Source organism: Schistocerca nitens, chromosome 3, assembly GCF_023898315.1.
Source record: "Schistocerca nitens isolate TAMUIC-IGC-003100 chromosome 3, iqSchNite1.1, whole genome shotgun sequence".
NCBI lineage: Eukaryota > Metazoa > Arthropoda > Insecta > Orthoptera > Acrididae > Schistocerca > Schistocerca nitens.
Genome location: NC_064616.1, coordinates 795,656,782 through 795,680,186, shown reverse-complemented (window position 1 = coordinate 795,680,186; position 23,405 = coordinate 795,656,782). Strand labels below are relative to the sequence as shown.

The 23,405-nt window shown below is 45.0% G+C and overlaps 1 protein-coding gene across 1 annotated transcript in view; it reads right to left on the bottom strand.

Moving 5' to 3' along the window:
- Positions 1–23,405, bottom strand: part of LOC126248816 (sodium-dependent transporter bedraggled) — a 777,714-nt gene that overhangs the window by 437,696 nt on the left and 316,613 nt on the right. The window contains exon 3 of the mRNA XM_049950225.1: positions 19,677–19,792. Coding sequence (XP_049806182.1) covers positions 19,677–19,760 — 84 coding nt within the window. The 5' untranslated portion in view covers positions 19,761–19,792. The remainder of the gene's footprint in view (positions 1–19,676; positions 19,793–23,405) is intronic.

The window sequence follows — 23,405 nt, the reverse complement described above, 5'->3', positions numbered from 1 at the left end:
GGAGGCGTTGCGGCCGGAAAACTCTGACGACCGTGAGTGTCTACATGTTGGTGGCACGTGGCGGGCCACGAACGGTACTTCACGTGCGGGGGGTCTGGTCGGGTTGTCAGATCGACGCGCGTGGCGCATTTCCTGACAGCGTGGAAGTGGCGCCTGTACTGTGAGTTGTACTTACAAAATTATTAAAGCAAGGAACTTCTGTCGTAGGTTCAGGGGATTTCATATCGCAGTTTTAGGATTTGTAAATTGTATGTTTTGTTAATTACTGATGATGCAAAATGTATCCTAGAACTGACAATATGGGTGGTGACATCATGACTCATCCAGGTGATGCTAATATTTAGAACAATATTAATGTATTAATGAATAATGATAATAATAATTTACTATCATCGTGTGAATCTCAGAATGTAGCATATGACCAAACAATTGTGGTAAATGGGAACAAGATGTTAGTGACAGCGTAAATCACATCGATGATATAATCGATGATGACAGTGTTGAAGTAAATAGGGAAGAAGAGCTTAATGTAAATCATGTTGAATGGACAGAATTGACAATTAGTGATGATGAAATTAGTATTGAGACACCGACATAATGTGATTTTAGAATGTTGTTAAGCGAAATGAGACAGACGTCGAAGATTTTTCATAAGATTAAAAATGATTTGTGAAAAGAATTTCGTAGGAACCTGAAACTAACCAGTGAACAAAAGAATGATGAGTTAAAACAAACTATGGAAGATCTATCAAATAAAATTAATGAGAGAATTGATCAGCTGACAAAATCTTGTGATGAATTAAGAAAGGTAATTAAAACTGAAATGGCCGAAATGAATTCTGAACTGATGGATTTAGAAATACGTTAATGCCTAGGAATTTGGATACTAAAGATGGCGAAATAAATACTGAGCAGGAAATATTAGGAGAGGTTATTTGTAATGAAAGGAAAGTACTGGAATGTGGCGATGAAATGGGAAAGAGTGAAGATAAGGGATATGAAATAATGTCAGACAAAGGTATCGTAAATGAAAATATAAGAACTGAGTTGTTTGAAGCCAGGGTTTAAATATGCAGAAAAATGTGTTGAAAAAGGTAAATAGAATAATATTGACGAAGTAATGAAAAATGAATTTAATTGCTCTGCAGAAGGAAGTATAACGGAATAACAACAAATGCAGGTAACATGGATGAATATAAAAATACGTAAATCGCCTTGTGAGAAAGATAATACTGCTTGTGACGTCGTAAACCAGAATCACGACTTTCAAATCAGCAAAATAAATTGTACCTTTATTTGTGACGTGGTTTATGATCAGATAGTTCAAGTAACAGGTTATGATGAAAATAAAGCATTGCTAGAATTATTGAGAAAGCGTCAGAAAATATTTTCTGGAATTTGTTTGGGGAAGGAGACCAGACAGGGAGGTCATCGGTCTCATCGGATTAGGGAAGGATGGGGAAGGAAGTCGGAAGTGCCCTTTCAAAGGAACCATCCCGGCATTTGCCTGGACCGATTTAGGGAAATCACGGAAAACCCAAATCAGGATGGCCGGACGTGGGATTGAACCGTCGTCCTCCCGAATGCAAGTCCAGTGTCTAACCACTGCGCCACCTCGATCGGCAGTTATATGAAAAAACTAAACTTACTGGTACGAGGTGCACGAGCATAGCCGTTTCAAACACTCATTATAGACTAGTAAATCAGCTGAGCACATAATAGCGGTGCAGGAGACGTGGCGGTTGCGTCCATGGCGACGAATTACCAGCCACCAGCTGTTGCGGCAGTCTTTGCCGCAGCGCTCGACAGAGCGGTGGCTGAACTACGTACCGCTTTCGGATGCGCGGCGGGTCGTAAGAGGTCACTAAATAATTACGGACTTGAGGCCTAGTTTCTTATGAGACGAAGATGAACAAAAAAAATGGTTCAAATGGCTCTGAGCACAATGGGACTTAACTTCTGAGGTCATCAGTACCCTAGAACTTAGAACTACTTAAACCTAACTAACCTAAGGACATCACACACATCCATGCCCGAGGCAGGATTCGAACCTGCCATCGTAACAGTCGCGCGGTTCCGGACTGAAGCGCCTAGTACCGCGAGACCACAGCGGCGGGCCGTCCGCCTGACATTTCGCCCATTTAACATGTCCGAGAAGGTCTGTCGGCAACTTGTTCTTTGGGGTTCTCCTGTAGCCACTGCCATTGTTTTGTCAACACGCTTACTAACCACGTAGCATTGTGTTCTTATTGAGCATATCCAGCCCCTCCTCGAATCCGTGACGCAGCATACAGAGGCTTTGATTGCTGCCCGTGTCAGCTCTACTTCGTACTGCCGGCCGCGGTGGTCTAGCGGTTCTAGGCGCTCAGTCCGGAACCGCGCGACTGCTACGGTTGCAGGTTCGAATCCTGCCTCGGGCATGGATGTGTGTGATGTCCTTAGGTTAGTTAGGTTTAAGTAGTTCTCAGTTCTAGGGGACTGATGACCACAGATGTTAAGTCCCATAGTGCTCAGAGCCATTTGAACCATTTCTACTTCGTACTGAACACTCAAACTGCATGTTCCGTTCGGTGATTCTAATCATTTTTAGGTGTCATGTCCCTTATCTGTGGAACAGAGTTCATTGTTATCACACGTCTGTTTCATCGTTCTGCAATTTCCGACGACAGTACTGTACTTGAAGAAACTTGCGGCTTCCCTTCCTCGCCTAACTGAAGCCATTAAGGCTAGAGACGGTGTGACATGTTATTAGCGTGAACTTTTCTGGGAATTATTACTTTTTTCTGGTGTGCATATCAGTGTTTCTTTTAGCTTAACGTGGTGATGGAGTGTGGTAGAAAGACTGATTGTACTGGTAGTCGGAAAATTCACAGCGACTTCACTTGAGCGAGTGTCGCTTTCGGGGTCTGATTTACGTGTATTAAGTAGAAGGCAGTTCGCATCCTTAAGGAATAGTTGTGGAACCAAAATTGGGCCCCGAAGTGGTTTCTCTCCAGCCACTAAAATTTTTTCTCTTTCATAGCATACAAATACCTGAGAGAAAACTGTATGACGATATGAAATGAAACGATCACATGAACACATTTACAATATGAAATCTGAAGATTAGTTTTCAAAGACCGTCGACGAGGTCCACAGAAACCTAGCGAAGTTCCGACTGGGGAAGGAATGCGGTCGTGTTTAGCTCTGGTATTTACAGGGTCACAGAGAAAGCATCTTAGGTTCTGGAGGGAAAAGCCGTAATTGTAATGATCTGCACTACAACAGAAACAAGGAGGACAACTTAAGGAAAAATAATGTAAGCTCCCAATCGACTATGAAGCGTATAGTTCCTGGGCAGAGGTTATATTCGACAACCGGAATAAATTAATAACTGGCTCCTTTTACCCGACCCCCTGTCTCAGATGAAACAGTTGCTGAACAGTTTAAAGAAACTTGAGTCTCATTACAAATAGGTACCCTACTCATACAATTATAGTTGGCAGTTACTTCAATCTACCTTCCGCATGTTGACAGAAATACATTTTCATATACCCTACTGTAAATAGAAAACAACTTCCGTAATTGTTCAAAATGCTTTTTTTAAATTATTTTTAACAATTAGTTAACGAGACCATCCAAATTGTAAATGGTTACGAAAACACACTTGACCTCTTAGCCACAAATAATCCTGAGCATCACGACGGATACAGGGATTAGTGAACACACAGAGAGAGAGAGAGAGAAAAAAAAGGCTCTGAGCACTATGGGACTTAACTTCTGAGGTCATCAGTCCCCTAGAACTTAGAACTAATTAAACCTAACTAACCCATGGACATCACACACATCCATGCCTGAGGCAGGATTCTAACCTGCGACCGTAGCGGCCGCGCGGTTCCAGACTGTAGAGCCTAGAACCGCTCGGCCACTCCGGCCGACGAAGATGAACATTTGATAATTAATACCAATGTTATCCATTCAGGTAATTCATAATGATTTTTCAGGAAGATTGTAACTTTGTAAGTGTCTAATGTTTGTATTATTTAATTAATGTTGCAGGTATCAAAATGTACGAGGGGAACAGTGAGAGGGTGCCAACGACACCAGCAACCGCCAGATCAGCATGTAATTCTGCAGTTGGCCATACAAAACAAGCGAAAGGGCGGAACGGTGTTTTAAAAATTGGAAACAGACAGATGTTTTTATATGAACAATTACACAGACGTTATTATATTCTGCCAGCAGGACTGAGCACCTTAAGAATTAAAGGAACTTTGAAAAATACTGAAAAGACAAAATATTAGGGACATTTTATGTGACTGTGCAGTTAAGGTCCCAGTAGGGTAGGAGTTCTTTCTTATTTTCTTTAATTTTCTACTTTTTTTTCAAAACCACACAATCTTTTAAAAAAACATTCATGTTGGGGAATATGTAGCGTTTATGCTACATCCCTTCCCACGTTTAATACATTGTTATTGCCGTGTTTTAATGTAAAGAACAGGAAGATTTTTGCTATGTGAGGCTGCGAGTAGGTAGGATCACAATGCAGACTATCGAACGACGCGCAGGATCGTCACATAGTGTGAGAACGGCAGGGACAGCAAGAGCCGTGTCGTACTGGAGCACAAAGAGACAGTGGCTGGCCACCAAGTAGAGAACCTATTATATTTTATATTAACTGTTTGAATATTAATATATAGTTACTTGCACTGAGAACTTGTTAACAATAATTTCAATATCACTCAATTCATCAGGAAATGCTAATTACGAATATTATTTACTGTCAGTGTTACTGATGGAAGGATGGAGCAGTCACAAGTGCGCTCTGAGAGGGCAGTCGCCGAACTGCTAAGATAGCTTGCTATTGCTCAATGATCTGTTTACGAGGAGGTAATACATGAATCCGTGTATGAGATCTGATCTCACGTAAAGGCGGAAGAGTTTCTGAAAAATTGTCTCGGATGACGTACTTGTGCGATGTGGTGTTAATCCAAGACAGTCTACGATTGGTTGTCGAGGTGGCAACGTGCTATCTAGTGTGCGAAGTACAACTCCGTGTAAAGACGGAATTAATTGTTAAATTTGCCTCGGATGCGATCTCGGGACCTAATGACTAATGACCGGGAAACTTGTTATGAATATTAACGATACACTAGCTCTAGAATTTTGCGATTAGTGATGATAAAATTAGTTGGCATCTTAACATTCTACGGTTCTTATTATGCTTAGCATTTAAACCTACCCAGTTGTTACACGATTATGCACTGTTTATTGGACAAGCGTCAGAAGAAACTAGCTGGGGCAAAACCAACGAGACGCGAGGTAAGCAAGTTGGCTAAAATTCAGTTACGTTACATGAACGCGTGGTGTCTGTTCTTTCGGGCATGAATCCGCAGCTGTTATACATTATATGTAAACTGAAGGTGGAGAGGGGAAGAAGGAAACGGAAGGGAGGGAATCAGTCGTGTCTGCTGCATCGAGACATAACGCGGAATCAGCGGCGATGAGTGAAAATGTGTACCGGACGAGGAATCGAATACGAATGTGCCGCTTACTAGGCAGGTGCGGTGACCAATGGGCCATCCGGGACACGGCGTTATCGCGGACTGACTCGGGACGCCTCACGACCGACCCACATTCCCACCGAGCCCCACCTATTCGCATTCCCTGTCCATTTCCTCCATTCGCTCTCTGAGATTCCCACAGGATGTCGGACGTATTTGTGCATCCGCACTGAAGAAGGTGGAGCCATTGCCCAGCCAGGCGAATCAAATTATATGAATGCGTGGTGTCTGTTCTTTCGGACACGTACTACCTGACTGTAGTTAGTTTTGGAACATTCATTTTCATTATTTCATTTTTGTTGTGTGTTCATCTTTCGCTTGCGAATTTTTTTGCTGCAAATGCTTTGAGTTAGTTTATAGTCTTTCTGATGAAAGAGTGCTTCTTAAGTAATAGAACCCAGTACGTTGTTCTCGATGGTGAGTGTTCATCGGAGGTGAGGATATCATCTGGAGTGCCCCAGGGAAGTGTGGTAGGTCCGCTGTTGTTTTCTATCTACATAAATGATCTTTTGGATAGGGTGGATAGCAATGTGCGGCTGTTTGCTGATGATGCTGTAGTGTACGGGAAGGTGTCGTCGTTGAGTGACTGTAGGACGATACAAGATGACTTGGACAGGATTTGTGATTGCTGTAAGGAATGGCAGCTAACTCTAAATATAGATAAATGTAAATTAATGCAGATGAATAGGAAAAAGAATCCTGTAATGTTTGAATACTCCATTAGTAGTGTAGCGCTTGACACAGTCACGTCGATTAAATATTTGGGCGTAACATTGCAGAGCGATATGAAGTGAGACAAGCACGTAATGGCAGTTGTGGGGAAGGCGGGTAGTCGTCTTCGGTTCATTGGTAGAATTTTGGGAATATGTGGTTCATCTGTAAAGGAGACCGCTTATAAAACACTAATACGACCTATTCTTGAGTACTGCTCGAGCGTTTGGGATCCCTATCAGGTCGGATTGAGGGAGGACATAGAAGCAATTCAGAGGCGGGCTGCTAGATTTGTTACTGGTAGGTTTGATCATCACGCGAGTGTTACGGAAATGCTTCAGGAACTCGGGTGGGAGTCTCTAGAGGAAAGGAGGCGTTCTTTTCGTGAATCGCTACTGAGGAAATTTAGAGAACCAGCATTTGAGGCTGACTGCAGTACAATTTTACTGCCGCCAACTTACATTTCGCGGAAAGACACCAAAGATAAGAGAGATTAGGGCTCGTACAGAGGCATATAGATAGTCATTTTTCCCTCGTTCTGTTTGGGAGTGGAACAGGGAGAGAAGATGCTAGTTGTGGTACGAGGTACCCTCCGCCACGCACCGTATGGTGGACTGCGGAGTATGTATGTAGATGTAGATGGTAATCCAAAGCAATTTTTGTGTTTTGTTTGGGTCATTTTTATATAAGAATTCAAAACTGCTATGTAAGGAAATTTCGTAATTTGAGTGAATGGGAAATTTCGAGGAGACACAACATATACTCTCTGTATGTTCTTTCCATTTTATTATTGCATTTTTAAGCTTTTCTCGTTTCTTTTCTTTAATTATTGATGGCCGGGATGAGAGGAATTGTTTCGGGAAAGGTCTCACCATGTTTCTCGGTCAAACCTTTCCTGGCAACAATTCTGTATTGGAGTGCTGGTTAAATGTGAGGCGGCAGCCTTTCTCCTCACATTTTATGCTATGTGCATACTGAACTTCATAAAACACTCTCTTAATTCATTCACTTTCTGATCCACTTGCACAAACTTTGTAACTTCTGCATCTACGTCTACATCTACATCAACGTAGATACTCCCTATATGCTTTATGTGGTAACAATTTTAGAACTGACTGACGTCAACGATATTCGTCTATAATTGTGTGCATCTGTCCTAAGGCCCTTATTAAAAATGGGAATGACCTACGCTTTCTTCCAGTCGCTACGCACCCTCCGTTGCTCACACTATCTACGATAAATTGCTACTAGAAGAAGAGCAGTTTCTTTCGCATAACTTTTGTAGAATCTTATAGGTATCTCAACTGGTCCTGACGGCCTTCCACTGCAAAACGATTGTAGTTCTTCTGTTCCACTATAGGTAATCTCAATATCTGCCACTTCGCTGTTCGTATGGAGATTGAAATGAGGCACCGTGTTACGATCTTCCGTGGTGAAACAATTTCGGAAGACCGAATTCAGTATTTCGGTCTTCTCTCTGTTATCCACCGTTTCGGTGCCAGCATGGTCACTGATTGAATGAATAGATGGTTTTGACACTCTTACTGATTTTATATACAACCAAAACCACTAAGGGATTTTACTCAGATCGGTTGACAAAGTTTTACTTTCAAAGTCATTGGACGCTTCCGCTTCTCTCACTGCTCTCCTTACATTTATTTTTGCTTCGTTCGGCTTTTGTTTCTTAGCTAGGTTTTTACTTATCTTGAATCTGAGATGACGTTCTCTTAGTTTGTGTAGCAGTTTTTTAACACGGCTATTAAACCATGGTGGGTCTTCCCCATCCCTTACTTGGAACACGCTAGTCTATGGCATATTGCACGAATCCTCTGAATTTTTTCCATTTTTTTTCCCGCATCTTCGTCCTCATCACTGAATATTTGACGCTGACTGATCAGTACTCTGAAATTTGTATCCTGTCACTCTTGCTAAGCAAAAATGTTTTTCTAATTTTCTTAACATTCTTTGTCAGGCCTGTTGTCATAGATGCCATCACAGCCTTATGGCCACTGATTCCTTCCATCCACAAGAACTGATTCATTAAGTTTGTAAGATGGCAGCTTGAATGAATGTTAATTTCGCACCTTCCATGAGATTCTACAGGGTGTTACAAAAAGGTACAGCCAAACTTTCAGGAAACATTCCTCACACACAAATAAAGATGTTATGTGGACATGTGTCCGGAAACGCTTAATTTCCATGTTAGAGCTCATTTTAGTTTCGTCCGCCTACGCTCAATGGAGCACGTTATCATGATTTCATACGGGATACTCTACCTCTGCTGCTAGAACATGTGCCTTTACAAGTACGACACAACATGTGGTTCATGCACGATGGAGCTCCTGCACATTTCAGTCGAAGTGTTCGTACGCTTCTCAACAACAGATTCGGTGACCGATGGATTGGTAGAGGCGGACCAATTCCATGGCCTCCACGCTCTCCTGACCTCAACCCTCTTTACTTTCATTTATGTGGGCATTTGAAAGCTCTTGTCTACGTAACCTCGGTACCAAATGTAGAGACTCTTCGTGCTCGTATTGTGGACGGCTATGATACAATACGCCATTCTCCAGGGCTGCATCAGCGCATCAGGGATTCCATGCGACGGAGGGTGGATGCATGTATCCTCGCTAACGGGGGACATTTTGAACATTTCCTGTAACAAAGTGTTTGAAGTCACGCTGGTACGTTCTGTTGCTGTGTGTTTCCCCCTGTATACGTCGTACTAATAGATCGATATGTCACATGACATAGTATTGTACTGTATTGAACTGAACTTCATCCTGCCGTAGCCCTCAGTGGTTCACAACCCCACAGCAGGCCACAGCAGTCCACCTGCCCCACCGCCGCCTCACACCGATCCCAGGGTTGTGTATTGTGCAGTTTGGCCCCCAGTGGAACGTCTCATACCAGACGAGTGTAACCCCAAATGTTTGCATGGTAGAGTAATTATGGTGTACGCGTACGTGGAGACAGTGTTTGTGCAGCAATCGCCGACGTAGTGTAACTGAGGCGGAATAAAGAGAACCAGCCCGCATTCACCGAGACAGATGGAAAACCGCCTTAAAAACTATCCACAGGCTGGCTGACACACCGGACTTTGACACTAATCCGCCGGATGGATTCGTGCCGGGGACCGGCACGCCTTATCGCTCGGGAAGCAGCGTGTTAGGTCGCGCGGCTAGCACGGCAGGCATCACATGACATCCTTCGGTGATAGTGAGCAGATTTGTCTATCAGAATGTACTGTATGTAATGCAAAAGAGGTATGACACTCCAGTCGACGGTATTAACACACCGAACCTAAATCCTGCATGTCGATTAGCAAAAGTTTTTTTAAAAAAAAAAAAACTGCTGGAAGAGACGCTTGAGTTTGGGATGGACTCGGGTTTCCAGCCACGGCCCGCGTACAGCGAAAGGTTTTTAACAAGTTGTGACCCATGGCGAAGGAGACAGTAAACGCACCAGGCGGTACATCGAAGGAAGCAGGTGATGGCCAAGCGCTGCCTGCGACAGAGAAATTCTTCAGAAAATTGCGTTGGGGAATTTCCAGATGGATAAAAATAGACCTGAGTTGCATTTCGGATCATCTGGAAGATCTGGGGTGCTCTCGTGATGTACGCGTGTAACTTTTAGGCGTCAGGAGTGGGCACAAAGTGTCAGATTGGCTGAAATAAACTCAGAATATAAGCAGCGAGATTACAGCGCAGTTTGAAGATACGTCCTTTGCAATTGGCGAGGTAGTTTCCACGAGATGAAAGGAATGCTCCCATTGGTCTAAAAGGCTGTGACGCAAAGAATGAAAGGACAGACTTGGGGGACAGTTTGCTACGAAAGACAGAATACCGACGACTCCGGGGACTCTTGTCTGAACCAGCATCAAGTGTAAAGCAGGGCGCATCACGCTCTGCACGACACAGTGTGAACGCTGCGTTCACTTTGGCTGACATTCAGCTAGAAATTAGATGAAGAGTCGTTGAGCTAACGATAGCGGAGAAACGAAACAGCCATGTAGTTAATTGTTCTTGCGAGAACTGAGAGGGCGTTGAGATATACATGCTGCTCCATTTATGTGGGTGTATATCGCCATATTTTCCAGACTAGTTGTGAGTGTATGATTTCTCGCCTAACGAGAAACGTAGGGCAGTTTCAGCTGACAAAATCAGTAAAGATATTGATTAGATTTTTATAGGATTTTCAGAGGGCGAGGGCAGCCATACAGCCCACAACACGTCGCAGCTAAAGGTAAATGCCGCTGGCAGAGACGTAAAAATATTGGATCACCAGCTTGCATCCATTGTGAACACGAGCAACCTTGAGTAATCTTTTGCATATCTTGTCACAAAAACTAACCATCCTCCGTAGACTTGATTGTCATCCTAAATAGTACCGAATTTAGAACCTGGAATCGGATGATTTGACGTAATATTGGTTAACTCAGACAGTGCTTCTCTGTCTAGATTTAAGAAAAAATTTGTAGAGAACCTTCAATTCAAATTTAATATTGTTGTGTTCAGTGTTGTTTCTGCTAATCAGGACATAATATGTTATCTTGACAATTGTCCTGAAACTGTCATGTCACACACTATGTAATCCAGTGTGCTTCATTGACAATAATACAGTACATAAACCAATTTTGTACAGCTAAACACCCATGTGCTGTGTCGTAGAATAAGGGTTCAGTCCTGCACCATTAATTTATTCTAGTAACGCTGACGCACTCACTGTGTGCTTTTGCTGATGTCTGACGAATGTCAAAAGGAGTGGAGTGTCAGAAGTTAAGGTCTGTTTGTAGCCAGGAGATCTAAGATGTTACCCTCACGAGTTGGTTTCCTGACTATCTGCTCAAAGTAATTTTGAGACAAGATATCCAGAACACTGTCACAGGAATCCCTGTCTCTGGCACCAGTTTTGATAGCACAACGCTCCCGATCTGTACATGGACAGTTGAAGTCACCCCCTATTACACCGGCACTGTCGTGAAAATTACTAACGATATTCTCCAAGTTCTATCTGAAGCGCTTTACCACAAGAACTCCTGACCCAGGCGGCCTATAAAAGCATCCGATTACCATTTTTGACCGATATTTGATACTTAACTTCACCCAAATTAATTAACAATCGGAATCCATGATAACCTCGCTGGATTTTATTAAATTCTTTTGTGCAGTAAACACGCCACCACCACTGGCGACTAACCTATCCTTACGATAAATATTCCAATATGAACTTAGAATTTCGTTATCATTAACGTCTGGTTTCAGCCAACTTTCTGTTCCTAATACTATCTGTGCACTATAATCTTCAGTAAGCGATACTAATTCTAGGACCTTTCCTTGGATGCTCCTGCAAAATGGTTCAAATGGCTCTGAGCACTATGGGACTTAACATCTTAGGTCATCAGTCCCCTAGAACTTAGAACTACTTAAACCTAACTAACCTAAGGACACCGCACACATCCATGCCCGAGGCAGGATTCGAACCTGCGACCGTAGCAGTCCCGCGGTTCCGGACTGAAGCGCCTAGAACAGCACGGCCACCGCGGCCGGCTTACGATGCTCCTGCAGTTTACTAACATTATATTAGTGTTTTCTATTTCTGATCTGCGACAACGAACGTTCTCTGAGAACATTGTGGCTAATTTATGTGACAAATCGTCTTTGATCCCAAGGAAGGGTTTTTCTGATAAAAAAAAGCCCCATACTCAGCCCACATGTACTCCACTACCCCAGTAGCCGCTTACTGCGTGTAGTGTGCCTGACCTATTAAGGGGAACCCTAGATTTCTGTACCCGATAGCGAATTTCGAGAAATTCGCATTCGATACCGTCGCAGAGTTGTCTGAGTCTCTGGTTTAGAACTCCAACTCTGCTCCAAATCAAAGAAGCGCGGTCAACCCTTGGTACGATGCCGCACATAGGCAGCTTAGGCTGCACTCCACATGCGATACTAGTTGCCTCCACCAAATCAGCCATCCGCCGAAAGGAGCCGAAATGCCTCAGAACCCAAGCGGTAGGCGTAATTCGTGCCTACATGTGCCACTACATGCAGCCGGTTGCAAGCAGTGCGCTCGATAGCTGCTGGCACGACCTCCTCCCCATCATTGACGAATCCCCCGGCAAACATATCGAGTGCACACTGGCATTATTTCCTGCCTTGCCACCTATCAGCCCGCATCTCGTGGTCGTGCGGTAGCGTTCTCGCTTCCCACGCCCGGGTTCCCGGGTTCGATTCCCGGCGGGGTCAGGGATTTTCTCTGCCTCGTGATGGCTGGGTGTTGTGTGCTGTCCTTAGGTTAGTTAGGTTTAAGTAGTTCTAAGTTCTAGGGGACTTATGACCACAGCAGTTGAGTCCCATAGTGCTCAGAGCCATTTGAACCTTGCCACCTATCTCCCTGAAGGGCTCCTTCACCCGTAAAACATTGGATCCCCCAATGACAAGCATACCCACCCTCTGTACTTGTCCGGACTGAGCAGGAAAATCGGCCTCTGGCCCAACAGGACAGGCATCCCGTGCTGGCTCAGCGTATCATCAACACTGGGTAGCACTTCGTACCAGTTGCTAAGTCGTAGAGAGCCAGCCGCGCTACCTGCTCCCTCTTTCGCCTTCCGCCCAGTGACACGCGAACACACCGTTGTCTGCCACGCACTCTCGAATAAGGACGGAGCGGTCAGATGTTGCGTATCAGAAGGTGTAGCGACACCTGGCTCACCAGGGGATTGCAACAGCACCGAATGTTTCCCAGGTCTCGTCACCAGCGCCCCGATGTCGCCCCAGCTTTGAGCATTAGCCAGAAGTACGCCAATGGTAGCGAATGCAGCTTCCAGCTGTTTACGGACATTAGCCAATTCTCCTTGTCTCCGCTCACAACAAGCACAATCCCTAGATGTACTGTAGTGTGTAAGAAAATAGATATAAGCTCCCAAATAGCGCTACTGAGTTTGGGATGTACACAAAGTATAATAAAAAAAGTACTGCACCAGGTAAGTATGCAAACTAGAATACACTGATCTAAACTATATGCTGTACTCCTTTTTCCTTCATAAATTAAACAATAGCGAGATTTAAATCGAAAACTCGTTACAGGTGTGCCCCTTGACTTAACCAACGTACTTTGCATTAATACGAGGGTTGGAACTTAAATAGTGGCACCGGTTTATTCATAACCGATACAAAAGAGTTATATGTTTGCACCTGTTACTGCCCTTCAAAGTAGTAACCAGCGTTGTGTAGAACCCGTTGCCAGCGATGTGGAAGGCGTAGTATACCGTTAGCAGAGCCTGTTCTGTTGATGGTGCGAATGGAGCAGTCTACTGCCTGTTGCATCTCTGGAACAGTTCTGAAGCGAATGCCACGAAGTGGTTCCTTCATCTTCGGAATCAAATCAAAGTCACAAGGACTTAAGTCGTATTACTGTCCCACCCATCATTTTGCACGACAATGTGCGGGTCCTGTTAGGTGGATGGGGCTGGGAAATACTGTACCATCCACCATACTCCCCGCACTTAAAATCACAATTCACAGTAACTGACGAAAAGTCGTAAAGTAAAACGGAAGTAATATCTGGCCTTCCCCAAGGAAGCGTCATAAGCCCTCTGCTGTTCCCGGATCTACATAAATGATTTAGGAGACAATCTGAGTAGCGCTCTTAGATTGTTTGCAGACGATGCTGTCATTTACCGTCTCATAATGTCATCAGATGATCAAAACAAATTGCAAAACGATTTAGACAAGATATCTAGCAACTGACTCTAAATAATGAAAGCTGTGAATTTATCCACATGAGTACCAAAATGAATCCACTAAATTTCGGTTACACGATAGACCAGACAAATCTAAAGGCTGTAAATTCAACTAAGTACTTAGGCATTACAACTACGAATAACTGAAGTTGCAAAATCATATAGATAATGTTCTGGGTAAAGCAAACGAAAGACTACGATTTACTGTCAGAACAATGAGAAAGTGCAACAGTCCTACTACAGAGACTGCCTACGCTACGCTTGTACGCCCTCTTCTTACTGTGCAGCGTGGGATCCGCATCAGATAGGATCGACGGAGGACTTCGAAAAACTTCAAAGAAGAAAGCTCGTTTTGTACTATCGCGAAATAGGAGAGGGAGAGAGAGGGGGAGGGAGAGGAGAGAGAGAGAGAGAGAGAGAGAGAGAGAGAGAGAGAGAGAGAGAGAGAGAGAGCGCCACGGGTACGATATTTGAACTGGGGTGGCAATCATTAAAACAAAGCCGTTTTTGGTTGGGGTAGAATCTTCTTATGAAGTTTCAGTCACCATCTTTCTCTTCAGAGTGTGAAAATATTTTGTTGGCGCCCACCTACATAGGGAGGAGCGACCATCGCAATAAAATAAACCAAAATTTGCGCAGAAAGATTTATGTGCTCGTTTTTCCTGCGCGCTGTTCGACAGTGGAACGGTAGAGAAACAGCTTGAAGGTGGTTTGATGAAACCTCTACCAGGAACTTAATTGGGAACTGCAGAGTAATCACGTAGATGTAGATTCGCATAGTGCCTGTTTTCTAACATAGATGACGCTTCTCGGAGGGTATTATTAATGACAGGCATAATTTTGTTAATTTCTTTAGGCAGGTTCGAGATGGGTCACAGTAGGCACCGGTACAAAGAATACATGTTGGTTGATTGGCACTCCCAAAGGCACCACTTCTCTGTGACCCTGGGCAGTATACGCATCTTGTGTTTCATCTGCACTGTTTGCTGCCACGTCAATCCCAAACAATTACATGATTGTAAGAAGGAGGGTGCATACACGTCCACCAGACAACGAACTCAACGAACTACGGGAGCCGCTGTCATATAAACATCACAATACAAACTGGAGACGCCTTTGTTACCTTTTGCTCATTCTGGATTACACACACATCAAAAAAAGTTTTGCATCACCCCAGTTCCTAGAACTCCTGAAGATAGACGTTGACTGTGGATATTGTATCGCAGACACAGTCCCTTTGACTGTTGAGGGATGTCATTAAACCCGCCCAAAGATGTAAACAACCATGCATGAGCAGCGCGGAGGGGGTCCGACAGCCGATCAGTTCCAGTCATTCCACCAGGAAGGAGGTACACGGCCCGTGTTGTCTGGTGTTCAAATGGTTCAAATGGCTCTAAGGACTATGGGACTTAATATCTGAGGTCATCAGTCCCCTAGACTTAGAACCACTTAAACCTAATTAACATAAGGACATCACACACATCCGTGCCCGAGGCAGGATTCGAGCCTGCGACCGTAGCAGCAGCGCGGTTCTGGACTGAAGCGCCTGAACCGCTCCTCCACCGCGGTCGGCTTGTCTGTAGTTCAACCATGCCTAGACGGTCAATACCGCCGTTCGATCGCGTCCACATTGTTACTTTGTACCAGGAAGCGATCTCAACAAGAGACGTGTCCAGGCGTCTCGGAGTGAACCAAAGCGACGCTGCTCGGACATGGAGGAGATGCAAAGAGAGAAACAGTCGATGACATGCCTCGCTCGGGCCGCCCAAGTGCTACTACTGCAGTGGATGACCGCTACCTACGGATTATGACTCGGAGGAACCCCGACAGCAACGCCACCATTTTGAATAATGCTTTTCGTGCAGCCACAGGACGTCGTGTTACGGCTCCAACTGTGCGGAATAGGCTGCATGATGCGCAACTTCACTCACGACTTCCATGGCGAGGTCCATCTTTGCAACCACGACACCATGCAACGCGGTACAGGTGGGCCCAACAACACGCCGAATGGTCCACTCAGGATTGACATCACGTTCTTTTCACCGATGAGTGTCGCATATGCCTTCAATCAGTCGGAGACTTATTTGGAGGCGACCCGGTCAGGCTGAACGCCTTAGACACACTGTCCAGCGAGTGCAGCAAGGTGGAGGTTCTCTCCTGTTTTGGAGTGGCATTATGTGGGGCCGCCGTACGCCGCTGGTGGTCACGGAAGGCGCCGTAACGGCTGTACGATACGTGAATGCCATCTTTCGACCGATAGCGCAACGATATAAGCAGCATATTGGCGAGGCGTTCGTCTTCATGGACAACAATTCGCACTCCCATCGTGCACATTTTGTGAATGACTTCCTTCAGGATAACGACACCGCTCTACTAGGGCGTCCAGCATGTTCTCCAGACTTGAACCCTACCGAACATGCCTGGGATAGATTGAAAAGGGCTGTTTATGGACGACGTAACCCACCAAACACTCTGATGGATCTACGCCGAATCGCCGCTGAGGAGTGGTATGATCTGGACCAACAGTGCCTTGATGAACTTGTGGATAGTATGCCACGACGAATACAGGCATGTATCAGTGCAAGAGGACGTGCTACTGGGTGTTAGAGGTACCGGTGTGTACAGCAATCTGGGCAACCACCTCTAAAGGTCTCGCTGTACGGTGGTATAACATGCAATATGTGGTTTTCATGAGCAATAAAAAGAGCGGAAATGATGGTTACGTTGATCTCTATTCCAATTTTCTGTACAGGTTCCGGAACTCCCGTAACCGAGGTGATGCAAAACTTTTTTTGATGTGTGTAATTTTACTGAATCACCTGATGGCAATAACTTCGCACCATCTCGTAATTTTCGTTAGTGATTCGTCCTCCGTAATGCAGGTTTCAACATTATTGTTGATGTCTTGTTTACTAGGAAGAGCTTTGGACTGTAGGCCTCCAAATTTGCTCTGTCAAAGAAACAGTGTGGGACGAAAGCACTGGCCGTTAATCCTGACAGTGTGTCAGCTTTAACACGGGTTTTCCCTACCACCGTAACATTGATTATGTGCTCGAATAATGAGTAGAAGCCCCGACTAATCAGTTTTCCTACTGCCATAGTGTGGAACCTGCTTATGTTTCTGTCTCTATCTTCAGAAAACAAGATTAAACGCTCTCTGTCCGTACTTGCGTAGAAGTTAGGAGTGCGACTTTCACGTTGGTGGGTGACGGTTCGTTTTCGTGTGGCGTCGACACGTAGCACTTCTTCCATTTCGTACCGTCGGTCGTCTCGTCCATCCGCCTCTGAGCGGTGCCGTTGGCGTTTCTGCGAGGGCCGCAGGTCACTCGCTGTGGCCGAATCGACAGGTGGAACGTGTCGTTGTGGGTCTGCGTTGTGGGACGCGACAACTGCGTCGCTACTCACTTCACTGATGGGTGCGCAAAATGCTTTCGTATCGATTGCGACACTATGCGGCTGATTTGGGCGGGAAGGGGGCGGTGGGGGGGGGGGGGGGGAGGGCGCAATCATCGACGTCCACGGTGGTGATCGCAGCGTAGCAAAAGTCTTGAAGATTCGGCAGAGCCTACACAACTAGAATAAATACCTGGACGAACTATTACATATACAAGGGTAGTCCCAAAAGTAAGGTCTCCCATTTTTTTATAAGTACATAGACATGTTTGTTTCTACAATGGTTTACATCAGTTTACAGCATGAACATTTAGCTATTTTTCGACATAATCACAATTTCTGTCGATGCGTTTTTGTAGACGCAGTGGCAGTTTTTTTATGCCCATGTCATACCAGCTCGCCACCATGCTGTTTAGAAAGTTATGAACCTCTTCTTTCACCTCTTCGTCGGAGCTGAATCGCTTTCCGGCCTAATGTTCTTTTAACTTAGTGAACAGATGATAGTCACTGGGCGCGAAGTCAGGACTATAGGGTGGGTGGGTGATTATGTTTCACTGAAACTGTTGCAGGAGAGCAACGCTTTGCCGAGCGATGTGTGGGCGAGCGTTGTCATGGAGAATGTGTACGCCCTTGCTAAACATTCCTCTTCTCCGATTCTGAATTGCCAGTTTGAGTTTTTTCAGAGTCTCACAGTACCTGTCAGCGTTAATTGTGGTCCCAGCGATTCAGCTAAGACGACGAGGTGAAAGAAGAGGTTTATAACTTTCTGAATAGCATGGCGGCGAGCTGGTATGACATGGGCATACAAAAACTGCCACAGCGTCTACAAAAATGCATCGACAGAAATTGTGATTATGTCGAAAAATAGCTAAATGTTCAAGCTGTAAACTGATATAAACCATTGTAGAAATAAACTGGTATATGTACTTATAAAAAATAGGAGACCTTATGTGGTGCGTGTGCAGTAAGACCTTCAGTACACACACCATCAGATTATTTGACTTGTCGCTCTAACGAAGTAGGCGAATGTCAGCAATACGTCTCGTGGTCTTATCGTGGTGTGTTTATCTTCTGCGGTTAGGTCAGACGATAGAAATGCCACTTGCACGCTTAGAGTAGCAGATTCACGGTGACCAACTTTAAACAGAACTTGATTAATTTTCACACACATTTATTAAAATAATAACAAACATAAAAATTACTTAACTTGGTTCTGGATGCTATTTACAATTGACAATCTGAAGTTCCTTTGGTATTGGTACGTTAATCTTATACTCACATATATCTCTGATACTTGACAAAAGTGTCTATACATTTATCTTCATGGCTATGTACAGGAATATGGTAATCTTATTAGGCGCAGACTGAAACTTGACTATAGACTGGTACAGACAAACGTAGAACCCGTACAGACTGGTACAGACAAAAGTAGAACTCGTACAGACTGGTGCAGACAAATGCAGACTAATACAGACTGGTGCAGACTAATACAGACTGGTGCAGACTGACTAATCGAAGGTCTGTACACTCGTTATAATACCTCGCGCGTTCATGTATTACTGCGCGAGTGTGATCCGCGAGGAGAAAAGGTTCTACGTTAGCAGCAAACTCATTGGCTGCGTTACATATTAATACGCGGATCGGCGGAAGCAGAATTTGGTCCGTCTCTATGGCAGCGCCATCTCGTAGTGCCGAGACGGACGAGCGCTGCGCCTGCGCTGTTGCGCTTAGCGGGGCGCGCTCTAGTGGGAAAGTTGTGTACGCGCTGACTACGCGGAACTATGTACACAACACCTTGCTTTTGGGATTACCCTCATATAATGAAGTGTTTACACCATGCGTGCATTTCATTCGCACGAATGGCACAACAGCAGCCCCCTTTGCACAACTGTTCCCTGTGTTGCCCATCTGCAGGCGCCAACTAATTCGATGCGACAATAACGGAGTGGAGTCAAACGGAGGATTAACGGTGGAAAACGGCTCTGAGCACTATGGGACTTAACATCTGAGGTCATCAGTCCCCTAGAACTGAGAACTACTTAAACCTAACTAACCTAAGGACATCACACACATCCATGCCCGAGGCAGGATTCGAACCTGCGACCGTAGTGGTCGCGCGGTTCCAGACTGAAGCGCCTAGAACCGCTCGGACACTCCGGCCGGCTTAATGGTGGAACTCGAGGACTGTACGATGTACGGGTGCAAGCTCCAAATATAAGGACTCGGCAAACCATTAGCCAGCTTCCCTTTAACATTGGGACGTTGATAAGATGCAGAGCTGTACTCACGAGTGGCGCCCGCGTGGTGGCGTGCTCGTCGTCGCTGGCGTGGCCGTCGAGGCGTCGGCGAGCCGTGCTCTCGTCCAGGGACATGCCTTGCCGCCGGTGCTCCTTCCCTTCGCCAGCTGCAACAGAAACACACTCGCTACACTGCCCGCACCCTTCACTACACCTAACAGGCACCGAATAAAGCTTTCACGGTAACCACTACCAGTCGAGATTCGTTGCTGAGCTCACGCCGAATGCTGTCCTTCCGTTTAAAAGAACACTGTTGTCACTGCAGAGCGCTGTAGCAGGTATAGAACTGATACTGATCGGCCACGGGATCTCCACCGCTGACGTCAGTGGCGGCGGTCGAGTGGTGTATATTTGCCAGTAGCTCGTACGGCATCGACGCCATAGACTCGTGATAGAATGGCAAGAAGGAGATATCTAGTCCGGAGGTGCCCGCACGACACCGCCACTGACGTTGCCACAGTTATTGGTGTCTCGATGCAGGAATCGAGGAATGGGGTACCACTCTCAGTTATGTAATGTGGCATAAGAACGGTGGTTGTAAAGAGATCCCAAGTGGCAGAGACTAGAGACAACTGTCTCACTTCATCAATTGCAATGTGTTTGAAACCCGATAGCTATTGTTGTTGTTCGTGAATGGAGGACCATTTCAACCAGTTTCCAAACGTACAGGGTGGTCCATTGATATTGACCGGGACAAATATCTCACGAAATAAGCATCAAACGAAAAAACTGCAGAGAACGAAACTCGTCTAGCTTGAAGGGGGAAACCAGATGGCGCTATGTTTGGCCAGCTAGATGGCGCTGCCATAGGTCAAACGGATATCAACTGCTTTTTTTTTAAATAGGAACCCCCATTTTTTATTACATGTTCGTGTAGTACGTAAAGAAATATGGACGTTCTAGTTGGACCACTTTTTTCGCTTTGTGATAGATAGCGCTGTAATAGTCACAAACGTGTACGTGGTATCACGTAACATTCCGCCAGTGCGGACGGTATTTGTTTCGTGATACATTACCCGTGTTTAAATGGACCGTTTACCAATTGCGGAAAAGGTCGATATCGTGTTGATGTATGGCTATTGTGATCGAAATGCCCAACGGGCGTGTGCTATGTATGCTGTTCGGTATCCTGGACGACATCATCCGAGTGTCCGGACCGTTCGCCGGACAGTTACGTTATTTAAGGAAACAGGAAGTGTTCAGCCACATGTGAAACGTCAACCACGACCTGCAACAAATGTTGATGCCCAAGTAGGTGTTTTAGCTGCTGTCGCGGCTAATCCGCACATCAGTAGCAGACAAATTGCGCGAGAATCGGGAATCTCAAAAACGTCGGTGTTGAGAATGCTACATTAACATCGATTGCACCCGTACCATATTTCTATGCACCAAGAATTGCATGGCGACGACTTTGAACGTCGTGTATAGTTCTGCCACTGGTCACAAGAGAAATTACCAACAGTCTTAACGAAAACCAGCATAATATGCACTATTGGGCAACGGAAAATCCACGATGGCTGCGACAAGTGGAACATCAGCGACCTTGGCGGGTTAATGTATGGTGCGGCATTATGGGAGGAAGGATAATTGGCCCCCATTTTATCGATTTCAATCTAAATGGTGCAATGTATGCTGATTTCCTACGTAATGTTCTAACGATGTTACTACAAGATGCTTCACTGCATGACAGAATGGCGATGTACTTCCAACGAGATGGATGTCCGGCACATAGCTCGCGTGCGGTTGAAGCGGTATTGAATAGCATATTTCATGACAGGTGGATTGGTCGTCGAAGCACCATACCGTGGCCCGCACCTTCGCCGGATCTGACGTTCCCGGATTTCTTTCTGTGGGGAAAGTTGAAGGATATTAGCTATCGCGATCCACCGACAACGCCTGACAAGATGCGCCATCTCACTGTCAATGCATGTGCGAACATTACGGAAGGCGAACTACTCGCTGTTGAGAGGAATGTCGTTACACTTATTGCCAAATGCATTGAGGTTGACGGACATCATTTTGACCATTTATTGCATTAATGTGGTATTTACAGGTAATCACGCTGTAACAGCATGCGTTCTCAGAAATGATAACTTCACAAAGGTACATGTATCACATTGGAACAACCGAAATAAAATGTTGAAACGTACCTACGTTCTGTATTTTAATTTAAAAAACCTACCCGTTACCAACTGTTCGTCTAAAATTGTGAGCCATGTGTTTGTGACTATTAAAGCGCCATCTATCACAAAGCGGAAAAAGTGGTACAACTAAAAAATTCATATTTCTTTACGTACTACGCGAATATGTAATAAAACATGGGGGTTCCAATTTTAAAAAACGCAGTTGATATCCGTTTGACCTATGGCAGCGCCATCTAGCGGGCCAACCATAGCGTCATCTGGTTTCCCCCTTCAAGCTAGACAAGTTTCGTTCTTTGTAGTTTTTTCGTTTGACGCTTATTTCTTGAGATACTTGGCCCGGTCACAATCAATGGACCACCCTGTATATTGCTAAGGGAATTCCGTCAATGAACAATGGAATTCGGCTAACTTGCAAAATGTCGTCGATGACAATATCACATTAAGATACACGTCTTCGATGGGGCACACGACACAGTAGGTGTGCAGTATGCTCCGACTTGTAACGATTTTACCTCCTTCCAAATGATGCACCGACGGTCCGACGACACAATGAGTGGCGGATGCAGTTCGAGCTGCTGGTGGTTCTTTCGTGTTACCAGGGGACATGACCCCGCATCAGTCTATCAGCATTAGCTACTGTGCTATAAAGCTAGCAGCACAGGATCCCACATCTCATCGTTTCTGACTGTGCTCTCATATTGTTCGCTTTATTCATTGTTCTTTGGTTCCTAATATTGGTACGTCTAGACTCTCTATTTTGCTCACTCTCTGGCCTCATCATTGTGCCGTGCTGTCTTCATTGTCCATCCATAACTGTTGTTGTCTTTATGTAGTTTTTTGTGACTGACCGTCAGAGCCATCGGCAGGTCGGCCAGCGTTTCCTGGTTGTGTCCGATTCCAATTGCTATAAGATAAAAGTGCCAAATTGGAAAGAGTTTCGTTACTCTGTACATAATGCCCCCTTGCTTGGAGTCTGTGACAGTTGTGTCATGTGTCAGTTGAGTGTAGACAACTAACACAACTAACACATGTGTATAGTGTGGTATCTCGTTTATATTGTATACGATGAAAGATGGGAGAGGATGAAACCCACTGCGCGCATATTTATAATTCCTCTCCGAAAGCACCGACTCATCCAACAGATGGATCACTATCAATACTGTCACATGTCTTCATTCCACAAGACACTGAGGAGAGGTTTGACACTTAATCCAGAACATTGGTGCCAAGTGTGGTGATCAGGACCCCTACACCATCACAGTTTCTGCCTTGCCTGCCACACAGTGACAGTGAAAATTTATTGCACAACCAGGATATGAACCCTACAAGTGGGTAGAGAGCCACTGTACATAAACAGGGAGGAAATGGGGGAGTGTATATGTGATAATGGAAAACAACAGAACTGCTTTCCTTCCGCTGATCTCATTGTACTGTTTACCTCTAGTGCAGCTAAACTTCAAAAACTCACAGAAGGTCTTAATAGAGCAGGTTTGAAAACAGGCCTGCATATCAGTTACACTAAGACTAAAACAGTGTACAGTCAACACATCCTAGACAAAATAGCGCAAATTAACAA